Source organism: Seriola aureovittata, chromosome 16, assembly GCF_021018895.1.
Source record: "Seriola aureovittata isolate HTS-2021-v1 ecotype China chromosome 16, ASM2101889v1, whole genome shotgun sequence".
Classification (NCBI taxonomy): Eukaryota; Metazoa; Chordata; class Actinopteri; order Carangiformes; family Carangidae; genus Seriola; species Seriola aureovittata.
In genome coordinates this window covers 7,046,776-7,062,109 of record NC_079379.1, presented here as the reverse complement: position 1 = coordinate 7,062,109, position 15,334 = coordinate 7,046,776, and the positions used below count along the sequence as shown (strand labels likewise).

Here is a 15,334-nt window from a genome sequence, read left to right as displayed (position 1 = left end):
TTCTTTCTTTGGCAAAAGGTGTGAAGGAAATGCCTTTGTTTCTTAAGAACAACTCAAACGACAATGGCCTCTGTTTCTCATGTTAAAAGAAAATGCTGCGGTTTCTTATGAAGAAAAAAGCCCTGCAGGTGAGGTGGTCCAGGGTGACGGGGTCCACCACATCAGGGGGCTGCTGAGCACAACACACGCTACAATGATTTTACATGCTCGTTCTGGAGCTACTCTGAGGCCACGCAGGCATGTGAACCAAACAATGAGTGTCCTTATTTATCAGATAGTTACTGTATTTCCACCCAAATGGGAAGTTTTGTGTTACAACTGCTATCACATGCACACAAAAGTACATTTTGCTCATACATGTACATATATACGTACATACACACAAACATTTACAGAGTTCCATACTAAATGAAAATAAGAATAACAACAGAGTAGAATGAAATCTCAAAGTTAAGGTAAGATATTGTTAATAAGATAAGATATATAAGTTTTACCTGAACAGTGAGGCTGTGGAACGACTTGTGATTCACATAATTGGCTTCAATCACCCAGAAGTGAAGAAATGGGAATGTGGGTACAATCTATAGCACCTATCACTGTGGGGAATCCACTGATAGGAGCTGCATTTAATACACAACAGCATACGGATGAGAGTCTGCATTGTTCATGGATCAAATAGTCACATAGGTTAATGTCTACCTGCTATATTATTAAAGCCCTCTTTTATGGACAGCATGGGCAAGTGTCCAGGGAACAAAGGCATTCAGCAGCTCTGTAAGAGCTCGTGCCACCTTATGTGTTGCCCTACAGACTGTGTTTTTGCTGAGGTTTTCTGCATCACCCACAGCACACATGAAGGTACTGGAGGCGAAATGACGCAAGGAAAAGCATTGAGCTCTTCAGCAGAATTCAGAAGTAAATATGTCCAAGGTTGAAATGACAGATCTCTCATTTTATTTCTCTACATGCTGATAACATGTTGCTTTTTCTTTCAGATCAGATTCAGTTTTATTCGAAGGATTTTGCAGATTGTTTGGACACAGCTAAAAGAATAAGAATGTCAGAGTAGTTACCATGAACACACTTCAGTAATAAGAGATGACTGGAAGATTCTTCATTGAAATTTTCCTACCATGGGTTTAGTTACAGTTTTGTATTATTGGAGATTATTTACAGTCATGAAGGAGTTCGTATTGACTCTGATCACAAATTATGGACTTATACTACTTCAATCACTGCTTTATGCTAATCAACCTATAATGAGGAATTATGCCTGAGTTTATATACTGTATGAATATACAGTATATAGGGATATATATTTATCTAATCTTATACTTTATACTGCTTTCTATAAATTAATTAAAGAGAAAGACACTTTGAAACAAAAGATGAAAACAAGTGATTTGATGATCAGATTTTTATTATCTGGAAACACAGAAACAATATTGAAACACTGAGAGAAGCTGGTAAATATTGTTAGTGAAACATGTGAAATGAAAGAGAGAGAGACAGTGTTACAGAGAGCAGAGAGAGAGAGCAGGAGCAGAGTAAAACCAGTAGCAGAGTCCCAGTGAGTCAGGTCAGGACTGGGAACACTGGTCTCTCCTCAGTGTCTCTGAGAGCGGAGTCTGGGAGCCCTGGGTGGCCTCACAGGTCACAGAGCCCAGCTTGCTCCACTGGTCTGCAGGGAGCCTAAGGGTGCTGCTCCAGCTGTAGAGGCCGTCCTTCTCCAGCACCCCGGGGCTCCTGCTCTCCTCCCAGCTGCTGCTGCTGCTGCTGCCCTCCACCTTCCAGGCCAGACTCCAGTCTGAGGGGAAGCCCTTGTTGGCCAGGCACAGGACTGTGACCTTCTCCTGCTGCAGCTCCTCACTGGAGGGGGGCAGCACCGTCAGGGTGGGACGGGCGTCACCTAGGAGACAACAATCAGCATCTGTCAATCAAACAGCAGACACCTGGACACCTTTACTGTGTGACGGTTGATTTTCTCCTTTAAGGAGTTTCTGTCAGATGGTTTTTCTGCTCCACCAGTCACTCACTCACATTGTTTCACTTCCCTTTAAGAAACCTCTCATGCACATCAGCACAGAAAGAGTCCTCATATGAGCTGAAATACATCAAACTACACTGGAAACTAAAGAAGCTGATTTTACATTTCAACAGCTGCATTTTACTGCACTTTATATGACACTATTAAATGGAAACAATAAAATACTGTTTGAAAATATTTGCACTTTTTCAGGATTTCCTTCAAAGTCCTGCTTCATTTATAATGAAACACATTTAGTGTCAAAAGCATCAAGAGCACAACAGTTAATCAGATCTACTGTTAAAGGACATGATCAGCCACAAATAACTGACCACCACATTTAAACATCAGACATATATCAATAAAACAGAAACCAACAGCCTCAGAAAACTTCAGTCTCACTCTTCACAATCATTTGAACTCAACTTCCAAACACTTTCAAATGTAAAGACTAAATGTGAAAACATTTCTACAGCAGGATTGTTGTTCTTGAATCTTTCCTGCACTTCACATTGTTCATGTTTCACAAATGAACTGGAACATGTAAAGAAAAGTTGAGTGAAGCTGCTTTGAGTTCAGCTTCATGGTTAAACAGGAGAAATCAACAATAACATAGAGATTTTAAAGTGATTTGGATCAGAAGAATGGAAATTTAGATCTCCTACAAATGTTCACACACAGAAATTACAAGCTGAACTGACCAGACAATATTTAATATTTGATCAGAAACTTACTTCCAACATCCAGTCTGGTTCCTCCACCAAAAGTCCACCACAGTGATACAAAGTGACTGAGTGGTCGTACAAAAACCTCTCACTGTAGAGAGACACGGCTCTCTGACTCTGTCTGACTGAACTACAACTACAAGTCCTCAAGTTTCTGTCGTCTGAACATCTGATGACATGATTTCTATCATGGACCAAACACTGATCATGTTTTGATTCATCATTTACGCTTTAAATACAAAACTGTAGATTTTGATGTTGGCAGAAAATTTCAGGATAAAAAATGAAAAATCACATATTTTAGTTTCTAGATAAAAATGTAAGTGAGAAAAACAAAATAATCTTCGTGACATAATAAAAATACATAAAAATGAAACTTACTTCCAAACTCCAGTCTGGTTCCTGCACCGAACGTGTACCACAGTGATACAAAGTGACTGAGTGGTCGTACAAAAACCTCTCACTGTAGAGAGACACGGCTCTCTGACTTTGACAACAACAAACTCAAATAAATCACTTCCTGTTTTGCAATAAACTTGAAATCTAACAATCGATCATATTTTTCTACTTTATTCCCTTTCTTAAATATATATATTTTAATTTATTTCAAATTAAAGTTGTTCCTTTTAGAATCAAATGAAAAAAGATAAAAGGAGGTTTAACAAGAAATTTATTTGCAGTCATTAATTCAACTCAACATAAACATGAGCAGTGACAGATTTCTAATCAATACTCTGATCAATTGATTGATCCATTGAGAAACAGCATGATCAGAGTGATCCAAGTCCCTGCTGGAGTCAGTCAGAGCATTTCCATAGAGAGCCACTTTGCATCAGCAGCACCATGCTCCAGTGCTCTGGGAGAGTTTATAGTCCTGAGAGTTGAAGACTGGATGACTGACAGCTGTCCTTCATGACAACAGAAGACACAGAAATCCTCCTCATCAGAAACATGACATTGGTCTCCGTCCTCATCTGGACTCTCCTCTGCTGCTGCTTCACAGGTAAAGTCCAGAGAATCAAACTCCTCTCCTCCATCAACATCCGTCCCTCTGAAATGAAGCCGACAAAACCATGACGCTGCTTTATGTTTCTGTCTCTGTGTCCTCAGAGTCCAGAGGACAGGTCACAGTGACTCAGCCTGGAGCAGTGAGCTCTGCTCTGGGACGCTCCGTCACCATCAGCTGTAGGGTCAGTCGTCAGGTTCAAAGCTGTAACAGTGCTAATTGTTTGAGCTGGCACCAACAGAAAGATGGAGAAAAACCTAAGCTGCTTATTTACTGGGCAAATCGTAGAGCATCAGGGATTCCAAGTCGTTTTACAGGCAGTGGATCAAACACTGACTTCACTCTGACCATCAGTGGAGTCCAGGCTGAAGATGCAGCAGTTTACTACTGTCAGAGTCGCCATTTCGTCAACAGTCAGGAGGTGTTCACACAGTGAAAAAGCGTCGTACAAAAACCTCTCACTGTAGAGAGACACGGCTCTCTGACTTTGACAACAACAAACTCAAATAAATCACTTCCTGTTTTGCAATAAACTTGAAATCTAACAATCGATCATATTTTTCTACTTTATTCCCTTTCTTAAATATATATATTTTAATTTATTTCAAATTAAAGTTGTTCCTTTTAGAATCAAATGAAAAAAGATAAAAGGAGGTTTAACAAGAAATTTATTTGCAGTCATTAATTCAACTCAACATAAACATGAGCAGTGACAGATTTCTAATCAATACTCTGATCAATTGATTGATCCATCAAGAAACAGCATGATCAGAGTGATCCAAGTCCCTGCTGGAGTCAGTCAGAGCATTTCCATAGAGAGCCACTTTGCATCAGCAGCACCATGCTCCAGTGCTCTGGGAGAGTTTATAGTCCTGAGAGTTGAAGACTGGATGACTGACAGCTGTCCTTCATGACAACAGAAGACACAGAAATCCTCCTCATCAGAAACATGACTTTGGTCTCCGTCCTCATCTGGACTCTCCTCTGCTGCTGCTTCACAGGTAAAGTCCAGAGAATCAAACTCCTCTCCTCTATCAACATCCGTCCCTCTGAAATGAAGCCGACAAAACCATGACGCTGCTTTATGTTTCTGTCTCTGTGTCCTCAGAGTCCAGAGGACAGGTCACAGTGACTCAGTCTGGAGCAGTGAGATCTGCTCTGGGAGGCTCCGTCACCATCAGCTGTAGGGTCAGTCCAAAAGTTTTCGTAGGATCTTCCAGCGGCAAACACTATTTGCACTGGTATCAAAAGAGAAATGGAGAATCTCCCAAGCTCCTCATTTCCAGAGCTGATGAGCGGCAATCTGGGATTCCAGGACGTTTCACTGGCAGTGGATCTAACACTGACTTCACTCTGACCATCAGTGGAGTCCAGGCTGAAGATGCAGCAGTTTACTACTGTCAGAGTTATCATGAAATCAACAGTCAGCTTGTGTTCACACAGTGAAAAAGCGTCGTACAAAAACCTCCCTCAGTCAGACTGAACAGAAACTGAACTGACTGCTGCAGCTGGAAGATACTGCAGAGACTGATACAGTTCACTGAGGACACACGCACGCACGCACGCACACACACACACACACACACACACACACACACAGACAGTTGATGATGTTCATAGGGTCTCCAGCAGTTTTCCTCCTGAACTTCAAACAGTTCAGCTCCCACCTCAACAACCTGGACGTTTCCTCAAGTGAAGAGAACAGTTCCAGTGAAGAAGCTCAATCAGACCATTAACATCACAACAACATCTGGCAGAGTCAGCTCCACTGATGTCCACCCACAAACCAGACTCACAATATATGAAACATCAATGTTCCCAGACTGTATGGCAGCTCTGATATCAAACGCATTGTGCATATGATTGACCCCATCCTCAGCTTGTGTGTTTGTGGGTCTGTGTGTCCATGTAACTGCTCCGTCTAGGAAACAGCTTGGGGCGCAATGTTTGGAAAGAACCTTTTACTTAATGAGGCCTGTCAAACACCACCAAGTTCAGTTCGCTCACTCCATTCTTCTTTTCCTTGCACATGTATTGTGTGATATACGGTAATGCGGTGAGGAGTCTCAGAGTTCACTGTCCAAGGTGCTTTAGTGTGGGTCTACTTTGCTCCTGTTTTATTGGAATAAACAATCTACATCAGGCCTGAAAAGGAGCAAAAAACAGCAGCTGCAAAGTCAGCAAGACGTGAAGTCGCCAAACACACACAGATCACAGGCTGACATGGTGTGAACTGATCTTTCAATGTTTCTATTATTGTGTGATCCTCAGGATCAAGTAACTGATCAATGTGTAAGAATCATGGTGACATACACACACCAGAGACATACACAAGTATCTATGGTGACGTCCGTTCAGCTGCCGACATATTTCATGACAACATTTTATCATGAAGAGAAAAATCAACCTTCTTTACTGGTCGTACTGACATCAATCAACCATGTAGAAAATGGACAGTTATGTATCACATGAAGGTAAAGAATCAATTCAGAATCCCCTACTGTAAACAACCACAGTATGTAAAGTTATATGTTATATAACATGCTGAGTTTGTGTTGATGTCCATGAGGATGATTGAAAGAGTCAGTGTTCCAGCAGTGAGGAGGACACAGCATGATATGTTGAGGACAGCTACAGTTCACTGACTCTGTGTGTTTGCATATGTGTCCTGCCTCTCTGCTCCCAGCCGTTAAGAGGCCAGTGTTGATCAGTGGCTGTCCAGGCCTTTCAGAGCCACTGACACGCCGGCAGCACAATGATGATGTCTCTGACTCTACTGCTGGCCACCCTGGGGCTCCTTGTTCAGGGTGAGACTCTCTTGTGAGAACTTTGCTTCAGGATGCAACCAGGTTCACCACAATGATGTTCTGCTGTGATGGAGAAACACTGAGACAAGCAGCATTGACCTTCTTCCATCTGTTCTCCATGTTAAAGAAATGATCCTCTTCTGTTTGGATGTTGATCATCTTTCTCCAAGCTGGATTTGTCTCAATAACCCTTCTCCTCTTCTTCATGTTTTCCAGGTTCATCAGGACAAATCATCCTGACTCAGTCTCCTGGATCTCAGTCTGTTGTTGCAGGACAGACTGTCTCTATCAGATGTGAAGCCAGTTCAAGTGTTAGTAGCTGGCTCAGCTGGTACCTTCAGAAACCTGGAGAAGCTCCTAAACTCCTGATTTATTTAGCCACAGGCCTTCAGACTGGAGTTTCAGGTCGTTTTAGTGGAAGATCATCTAGTGTGTCTGACTTCACTCTGACCATCAGTGGAGTTCAGGCTGAAGATGAAGGAGTTTACTACTGTCAGCAGCGTAGAAGTTCGCCATTCACACAGTGAAAAAGCGTCGTACAAAAACCTCCCTCAGCTGCAGAGGAACTGATCTGACTCAACAGCGGCACTGACACTAGAACAACAGAAGCATGACAAATTAATTTAATGTATAAATAGTAATGTGAACGTTTGTATGATTATTTTGATGAATTCAGTTACATTATTCATTAATTACATTTCTGGAATGTTTTATTGATCTTCAGTTGGAGTTACAGGATTATTGTTACTGTAAAGTATATTCAGCTAAAAACATTGAATATATACAGATGATTTCACCTCTAATTTCAGTCAAATTATTGTTAAATCAAATCTAAACTGTAGTTTAAAAATAATTTTACCAGCAACAATTAGAATAAAATTAAACATTTATAAAACAAATATCATTAGACTAATACTATATAAACCTTATTACACCTCAAACACTGAAAACATTCAACAAGAATTTAAAATTGCACTTTAACTGAAAAATCTATTTGTAGATGCAAAAGCTTATCAATTATTGGATATCAGATATTAGCAAAACATATTAATCTTCAAATATTGATGTCAAATAATAACTTTATTTAATACAATAATAAATGTTTCTCTGGGTACCACTTAAAAAAGGGAAAAAGGACAGCCAACATATACTGTCATTTTGATAGTGAATGATAAATAAATTAACAACTTAAACAAAATGATCACATCAACAGTTCGTAAAAGTTCAAGGATTTTGAGTGTTAGCAAGTTTGGCAACATTCACTCTCATAAACCAGCAGGTATATTCAAAGTAAAGATTACAAAATATGTAATCCATAAATATTGTTTAAATCACACTCTGTAACATACAAACAGTATTTTCTAAGTTTAGTATCAACACAGCATAAGAGTCGTGTGAGACCAGCTTGGAAACGTTGCTTCCAGGGCTTTTCAACAGGTTCAGAGAAAATGGTTTTGTGATGGAACTGGACACTGAAATACTGATACACAATCAGGTTGAAGTGAGTTACTGAATATTTTACAGTCGATCAATGTATCCAAACAGTTGTTGTCAAGTCATCAGCGAGCAATGGCGTCATCCCTTTGAGCTGATCCAGAAATGAGATAAGTTAATGTGGATTTCATGGATCAGCTGTTACTCTAAAGACGTCAGCAGCATGACAGCAGACAGGTATCGCTTCAATTATGAACACTGAAAATAAATTTGTGAAAAAAGAGTTTTGGTTGTCATGAAATATTGAGCAAATCAGCATCACTAGAAACTAACAGCACTATTGAGATATAAAATATATCCACGTTAAAACAGAGACAGAGAAAGAGCTACGGAGTGAGTGTAAAGTTACGGGATATCTCTTTATGCTGATGATACCTGAATATATATTTCTGGAGGCACAATATATTGACGGAAGCTGAATTTATTTGATGAACAAATCTTTATTATCTGGAAATAGTGAAATTGGAAACATTATTGAAAACTGGCAAACAGCAGAGAGAAAGAGAGAACCTGAGAAAGAGAGAGAGGGTGTTAAAGAGAGTTGAAAGACAGCAGTGGAGTCAGTCAGAGCATTTCCATAGAGAGCCACTTTGCATCAGCAGCACCATGCTCCAGTGCTCTGGGAGAGTTTATAGTCCTGAGAGTTGAAGACTGGATGACTGACAGCTGTCCTTCATGACAACAGAAGACACAGAAATCCTCCTCATCAGAAACATGACTTTGGTCTCCGTCCTCATCTGGACTCTCCTCTGCTGCTGCTTCACAGGTAAAGTCCAGAGAATCAAACTCCTCTCCTCTATCAACATCCGTCCCTCTGAAATGAAGCCGACAAAACCATGACGCTGCTTTATGTTTCTGTCTCTGTGTCCTCAGAGTCCAGAGGACAGGTCACAGTGACTCAGTCTGGAGCAGTGAGCTCTGCTCTGGGACGCTCCGTCACCATCAGCTGTAGGATCAGTCGTCAGGTTCAAAGCTGTAACAGTGCTAATTGTTTGAGCTGGCACCAACAGAAAGATGGAGAAAAACCTAAGCTGCTTATTTACTGGGCAAATCGTAGAGCATCAGGGATTCCAGGTCGTTTTACAGGCAGTGGATCAAACACTGACTTCACTCTGACCATCAGTGGAGTCCAGGCTGAAGATGCAGGAGTTTACTACTGTCAGAGTCGCCATTTCGTCAACAGTCAGGAGGTGTTCACACAGTGAAAAAGCGTCGTACAAAAACCTCCCTCAGTCAGACTGAACAGAAACTGAACTGACTGCTGCAGCTTGAAGCTACTGCAGAGACTGATACAGTTCACTGAGGACACACACACAAACACACACACACACACACACACACTCACACACACACACACACACACACACACACACACACACACACACACACACACACACACACACACACACACACACACACACACACACACACACACACACACACAAACACACACACAAAGTCTGATTTTAACCCCTCATGCACCATCTATCAGCATCAAAGGTTTAGGACACACTGTACCTGTTACTTCCCGCTCTTTAGTGGCTCTACGAGGTGAACAACACTTCACCAATGACCCAAATCAAGCACAGAAGACGCCTCTGAAACAACCAAGTCCATGGAGTTTATTATCATGTATATAATAAACAACTAAGACTCTCAATCAAGACTACAAAAGATACAAAATCTGAACACAACAGCAAAACAAACTCCCAGGCTGAGAAGCAGCAAGACCAACAGTCCCCATGCCTGAAGCCTCTCCCTTCTGATGCTGCACCGGAGCTGTTAAGCTCTTCATTCCCGGACCAGGTGAAGCTCATGGAGGACTGATCAGGAAGCACCTGGGTGGAGCTACAGAGAAGACAGGAGAGGAAGAGAAACAAACTGAACACCAGCAACACACACCACTGTAACACCCCCACCCTTCAAACAATGAATAAATAGACAATAGATAATAAATAGATTCATCAAACACAATTACTTAAACATTCAAGTTCAATGTGGCACCAACACACATCAACCTTCACTGTGCGACTCATCTCACTGCACACACACCAACTCTCACACACAACTCATTGTACAGCGACGCTGATTGTGCTCAAGTCTGTCACCTAACGTTACTCAGGGCGACCATCATCACACACTACACAAGTCTTCAAGCCTCAATCTGAAGCTAACAACACAGCTGCTCAAACAAGATCACACACACAAAAGGCCCCTGGATTTAAGAAGGAACAGCCGACACACAAGCAGCTACACAAGTGAGAGAACCTCCCATAGAGGCAAAATGGCAACAACCATGAGGTGAGCAAACACCGCAAACAAGTGACGACATCCCACACACAAAAAGTCACAGCAAAACTGAGCAGCTGCAGTTAAACACACAAACAGTGACACACAAGTGAACAACCCAGAAGTGGACTGCAACAACCACAACACAAAATGGTCACAATGCAGTCAACCACTACACACACACGCTGCAAACTGACATGTGAACAGCAACTAACAAGTGACCAACACATGTGGAGTGCAGTTACCACAACAACGGTCACACAGAAGTTACTGAACCAGAAAGTATTTATCAGAGCTACACAAGACAAAGAGAGCAAACAAAAAGTAGAGTCATCCCACAAAGAAGAGAAATCACAACCTAGTTGCTTTGCAAAGTTCAAAGTTACAAGATGAAGAATTATTTTATTTGAAAACACTTTGTTCTTTTGCAATTGTTACACAAAGTAAATGGTTTTCATTCATCTCCATGAGGATGATTGAAAGAGTCAGTGTTCCAGCAGTGAGGAGGACACAGCATGATATGTTGAGGACAGCTACAGTTCACTGACTCTGTGTGTTTGCATATGTGTCCTGCCTCTCTGCTCCCAGCCCTTAAGAGGCCAGTGTTGATCAGTGGCTGTCCAGGCCTTTCAGAGCCACTGACACGCCGGCAGCACAATGATGATGTCTCTGACTCTACTGCTGGCCACCCTGGGGCTCCTTGTTCAGGGTGAGACTCTCTTGTGAAAACTTTGCTTCAGGATGCAACCAGGTTCACCACAATGATGTTCTGCTGTGATGGAGAAACACTGAGACAAGCAGCATTGACCTTCTTCCATCTGTTCTCCATGTTAAAGAAATGATCCTCTTCTGTTTGGATGTTGATCATCTTTCTCCAAGCTGGATTTGTCTCAATAACCCTTCTCCTCTTCTTCATGTTTTCCAGGTTCATCAGGAGAAATCATCCTGACTCAGTCTCCTGGATCTCAGTCTGTTGTTCCGGGACAGACTGTCTCTATCAGATGTAAAGCCAGTGAAGATGTTAGTAGCTTCCTCAGCTGGTACCTTCAGAAACCTGGAGAAGCTCCTAAACTCCTGATTTATGGTGATGACACCGTCAGTCTGGAGTTCCAGATCGTTTTAGTGGAAGTGGATCAGGGACTGACTTCACTCTGACCATCAGTGGAGTTCAGGCTGAAGATTCAGGAGTTTACTACTGTCAGAGTGCACATGTTATCAACAGTCAGCGTGTGTTCACACAGTGAAAAAGCGTCGTACAAAAACCTCCCTCAGTCAGACTGAACAGAAACTGAACTGACTGCTGCAGCTGGAAGCTACTGCAGAGACTGATACAGTTCACTGAAGACACACACACACACACACACACACAGGTTTTCTTCTGTAGTAACTGATTTTAACCTCCATGTAACATTAATTAATTTGGATCCCTCAGGAAGACTTTACTTGCACCCCCCTTGCATTGCAGTCACTTTCACAACCAATGTTCAAACACTCACACAGAAACTGCAGAGCTTTGTCTTTGAGATTATATTTTATTTTAAACAGAAAATAACCCACAACATAAAAACCGTATTAGAAACAAGTGACAGGAATTAAATTATAATTACAATATAAAGAAGCCATTGCACAATATAAGATATTAAAGAAACCAATGAAGACATTAAGACTTATTGCACGAGTAAAAAATATTAACTGCAAATGCAATATGCATAATGTAGTTGCATAGAGGGTTCTACAGCACATGGGCAAGTTTATCTGGTGCTGAGAATCCGCTAGTGTCTCGCTTTCACATTGAGTCGATCAAGCCCTCTGTGTTCATGTCTGCCAAGGGGAAGGTTCTGCATAGTGGCCCTACTGTCATGCCCTCTGCCTCCTAGTCCTCTCCCCCTCTCTGTGCAGGTTGCTAATTGCTGATGCCGGTCAGCTGTGCTGGAGAGCCCAGGTGTCGCTGATTGCTGTCTGCTGCCTCAGCCTACTTAAGCTCCCTGCGTCAGTCAGTCAGCGCTGGATTGTAGACTCAGCTACCGAGTTAGTTCCATCTCCAGCTCCTGAAAACGTATTCTAGTTGTCTCCATTCAGTCTGCCGTCTATCCATTCTAACCTGTTTCTCTTCTGCCCAAGATCACCTGCACTCCCACCCGGCCTCCAGCTTCCAGATCCCCTGCCCGGCTCAGCTCTCCTGCCTGCCACACTCCTCCAGCCATCATCTGCCTCATCATCTGTCCCTTCATCTGCCCTGCACCTTCTCTTGCAATAAAACTCTTTGTAACCTCCATCTGCCTCCAGTCTCTGCCTATTGAGTCCACCTACCTGGTCTGTAACACCTACCTGAGCCATTAGGTGATCACATGCTTTTGTCTTCATTTGGTAGCTGAATCTAGTGCTGACACAGACTTACTGAACTCAGGGAAACAGCTGTATTCACCACGTGTCCATTTGTATTTTATGTATCAGATATATTTGGATTTTATTCTTATGTATGTCTTTAGATTTCACCTAGAAATTAGTTTAAAATCTCTCTAGTTTTGCTCTGCTTCACTATCTCAATACCGATTTTGAGACATGTAATGTCCAGATGTTGTAGTATGGTGTAGTCGAGGTTGTGGGCTGCCACTGCAGCCAGGGAGGGGGACCGGGGGGGCAGCAGGAACCAAGAAAAAAAGGCCTCTGCATTATTTAATAGACTTTCGTATGTCATTGTGTTGTTATGTGGCCGCATGTAATATTTAGAAATAATAGTTTTAATAGTATAAGTAAATAGTAAAAGTTCAACATTTTGATTTTTTTTTCTTCCCTCATTTGCAGCGCCCCCTATGTATGACGTGGCCTTTAGCATTCTCCTATACTGCCTGTGCCACAGGCCGTCGCTGACTGTGACACAGGTGAGCAACACAAAAAGTAGAGTCATCCCACAAAGAAGAGAAATCACAACCTAGTTGCTTTGCAAAGTTCAAAGTTACAAGATGAAGAATTATTTTATTTAAAAACACTTTCTTGTGTAATGCACTTGTTCTTTTGCAATTGTTACACAAAGTTAATGGTTTTCATTCATCTCCATGAGGATGATTGAAAGAGTCAGTGTTCCAGCAGTGAGGAGGACACAGCATGATATGTTGAGGACAGCTACAGTTCACTGACTCTGTGTGTTTGCATATGTGTCCTGCCTCTCTGCTCCCAGCCGTTAAGAGGCCAGTGTTGATCAGTGGCTGTCCAGGCCTTTCAGAGCCACTGACACGCCGGCAGCACAATGATGATGTCTCTGACTCTACTGCTGGCCACCCTGGGGCTCCTTGTTCAGGGTGAGACTCTCTTGTGAAAACTTTGCTTCAGGATGCAACCAGGTTCACCACAATGATGTTCTGCTGTGATGGAGAAACACTGAGACAAGCAGCATTGACCTTCTTCCATCTGTTCTCCATGTTAAAGAAATGATCCTCTTCTGTTTGGATGTTGATCATCTTTCTCCAAGCTGGATTTGTCTCAATAACCCTTCTCCTCTTCTTCATGTTTTTCAGGTTCATCAGGACAAAACATCCTGACTCAGTCTCCTGGATCTCAGTCTGTTGTTCCAGGACAGACTGTCTCTATCAGATGTAAAGCCACTTCAGGTACAAGCTACCTCCACTGGTACCTTCAGAAATCTGGAGAAGCTCCTAAACTCCTGATTTATGAAGTTACAACCCGTCAGTCTGGAGTTCCAGATCGTTTTAGTGGAAGTCGATCAGGGACTGACTACACTCTGACCATCAGTGGAGTTCAGGGTGAAGATTCAGGAGTTTACTACTGTCAGCAGAGTGGCAGCTTCCCGTTCACACAGTGAAAAAGCGTCGTACAAAAACCTCCCTCAGCTGCAGAGGAACTGATCTGACTCAACAGCTGCACTGAAAGTCAAACACTAGAAGTTTGACTGCAACATATTCTCATGCTGTGAAAGTTTCATCTGATAGAACATCTGTATTTGTTTCATTTACTATAAAACATGATGAATATCTTACTTACTTACTTAACAGCATTAAATGATTGTGGAAACATTTGAGAGCAGTTCATTAAAAGCTCTGAGACACATTTTACAAAGAAAATATAACAGTGAGTAAAAACTGCTGCACTCATGTGAACATGTTGATGCTTCAGTTTGTTCACCAGAAGGAGAAAATCAAAAGAGCTGACAGTCTCTCCACTGCATCCACATGTTGTAACATCAGCACAGACAAGGTCAGAGGTCACATGTGAAGGACAACAGCTGCACTGAAAGTCAATCAACAGAAGTTGTTTTTCCATACAGTGTGTGAAGAATCTGAATCTTTGAGATGAAATAAAATAAAATAAAATTTACATAGAAATGAGCATTAGCACTTTCATCATCAATACTCTGATCAACTGATTGATCCATTGAGAAACAGCATGATCAGAGTGATCCAAGTCCCTGTTGGAGTCAGTCAGAGCATTTCCATAGAGAGCCACTTTGCATCAGCAGCACCATGCTCCAGTGCTCTGGGAGAGTTTATAGTCCTGAGAGTTGAAGACTGGATGACTGACAGCTGTCCTTCATGACAACAGAAGACACAGAAATCCTCCTCATCAGAAACATGACTTGGTCTCCGTCCTCATCTGGACTCTCCTCTGCTGCTGCTTCACAGGTAAAGTCCAGAGAATCAAACTCCTCTCCTCCATCAACATCCGTCCCTCTGAAATGACGCCGACAAAACCATGACGCTGCTTTATGTTTCTGTCTCTGTGTCCTCAGAGTCCAGAGGACAGGTCACAGTGACTCAGCCTGGAGCAGTGAGATCTGCTCTGGGATGCTCCGTCACCATCAGCTGTAGGGTCAGTCCACAAGTTGAAGTTGGATCATCTAGTGGTAAAGACCTTTTATATTGGTACCAACAGACAGATGGAGGAGTCCCTAAACTACTTATATACAGAGTCAACGAGCGAGCGTCAGGAATTCCAGCACGTTTCACTGGCAGTGGATCAAAGACTGACTTCA

At 42.1% G+C, this 15,334-nt stretch overlaps 1 pseudogene and 3 gene segments (V, D, J or C); 3 read left to right on the top strand and 1 right to left on the bottom strand.

Moving 5' to 3' along the window:
• Positions 1–1,408: 1,408 nt before the first annotated feature.
• Positions 1,409–5,769, bottom strand: LOC130183953 (Ig kappa-b4 chain C region-like). The segment is given in 3 exon segments: positions 1,409–1,909; positions 3,133–3,188; positions 5,765–5,769. Coding segments are annotated over 3 exon segments (390 nt in total).
• Positions 5,770–6,487: 718 nt separating this feature from the next.
• LOC130183703 (Ig kappa chain V region 3381-like) lies at positions 6,488–7,091 on the top strand. The segment is given in 2 exon segments: positions 6,488–6,564; positions 6,781–7,091. Coding segments are annotated over 2 exon segments (363 nt in total).
• A 3,913-nt stretch (positions 7,092–11,004) lies between these two features.
• On the top strand, positions 11,005–11,591 carry LOC130183952 (immunoglobulin kappa variable 3-20-like; annotated as a pseudogene).
• Positions 11,592–13,569: 1,978 nt separating this feature from the next.
• LOC130183707 (immunoglobulin kappa variable 2D-29-like) lies at positions 13,570–14,243 on the top strand. The segment is given in 2 exon segments: positions 13,570–13,646; positions 13,863–14,243. Coding segments are annotated over 2 exon segments (357 nt in total).
• Positions 14,244–15,334: the final 1,091 nt, after the last annotated feature.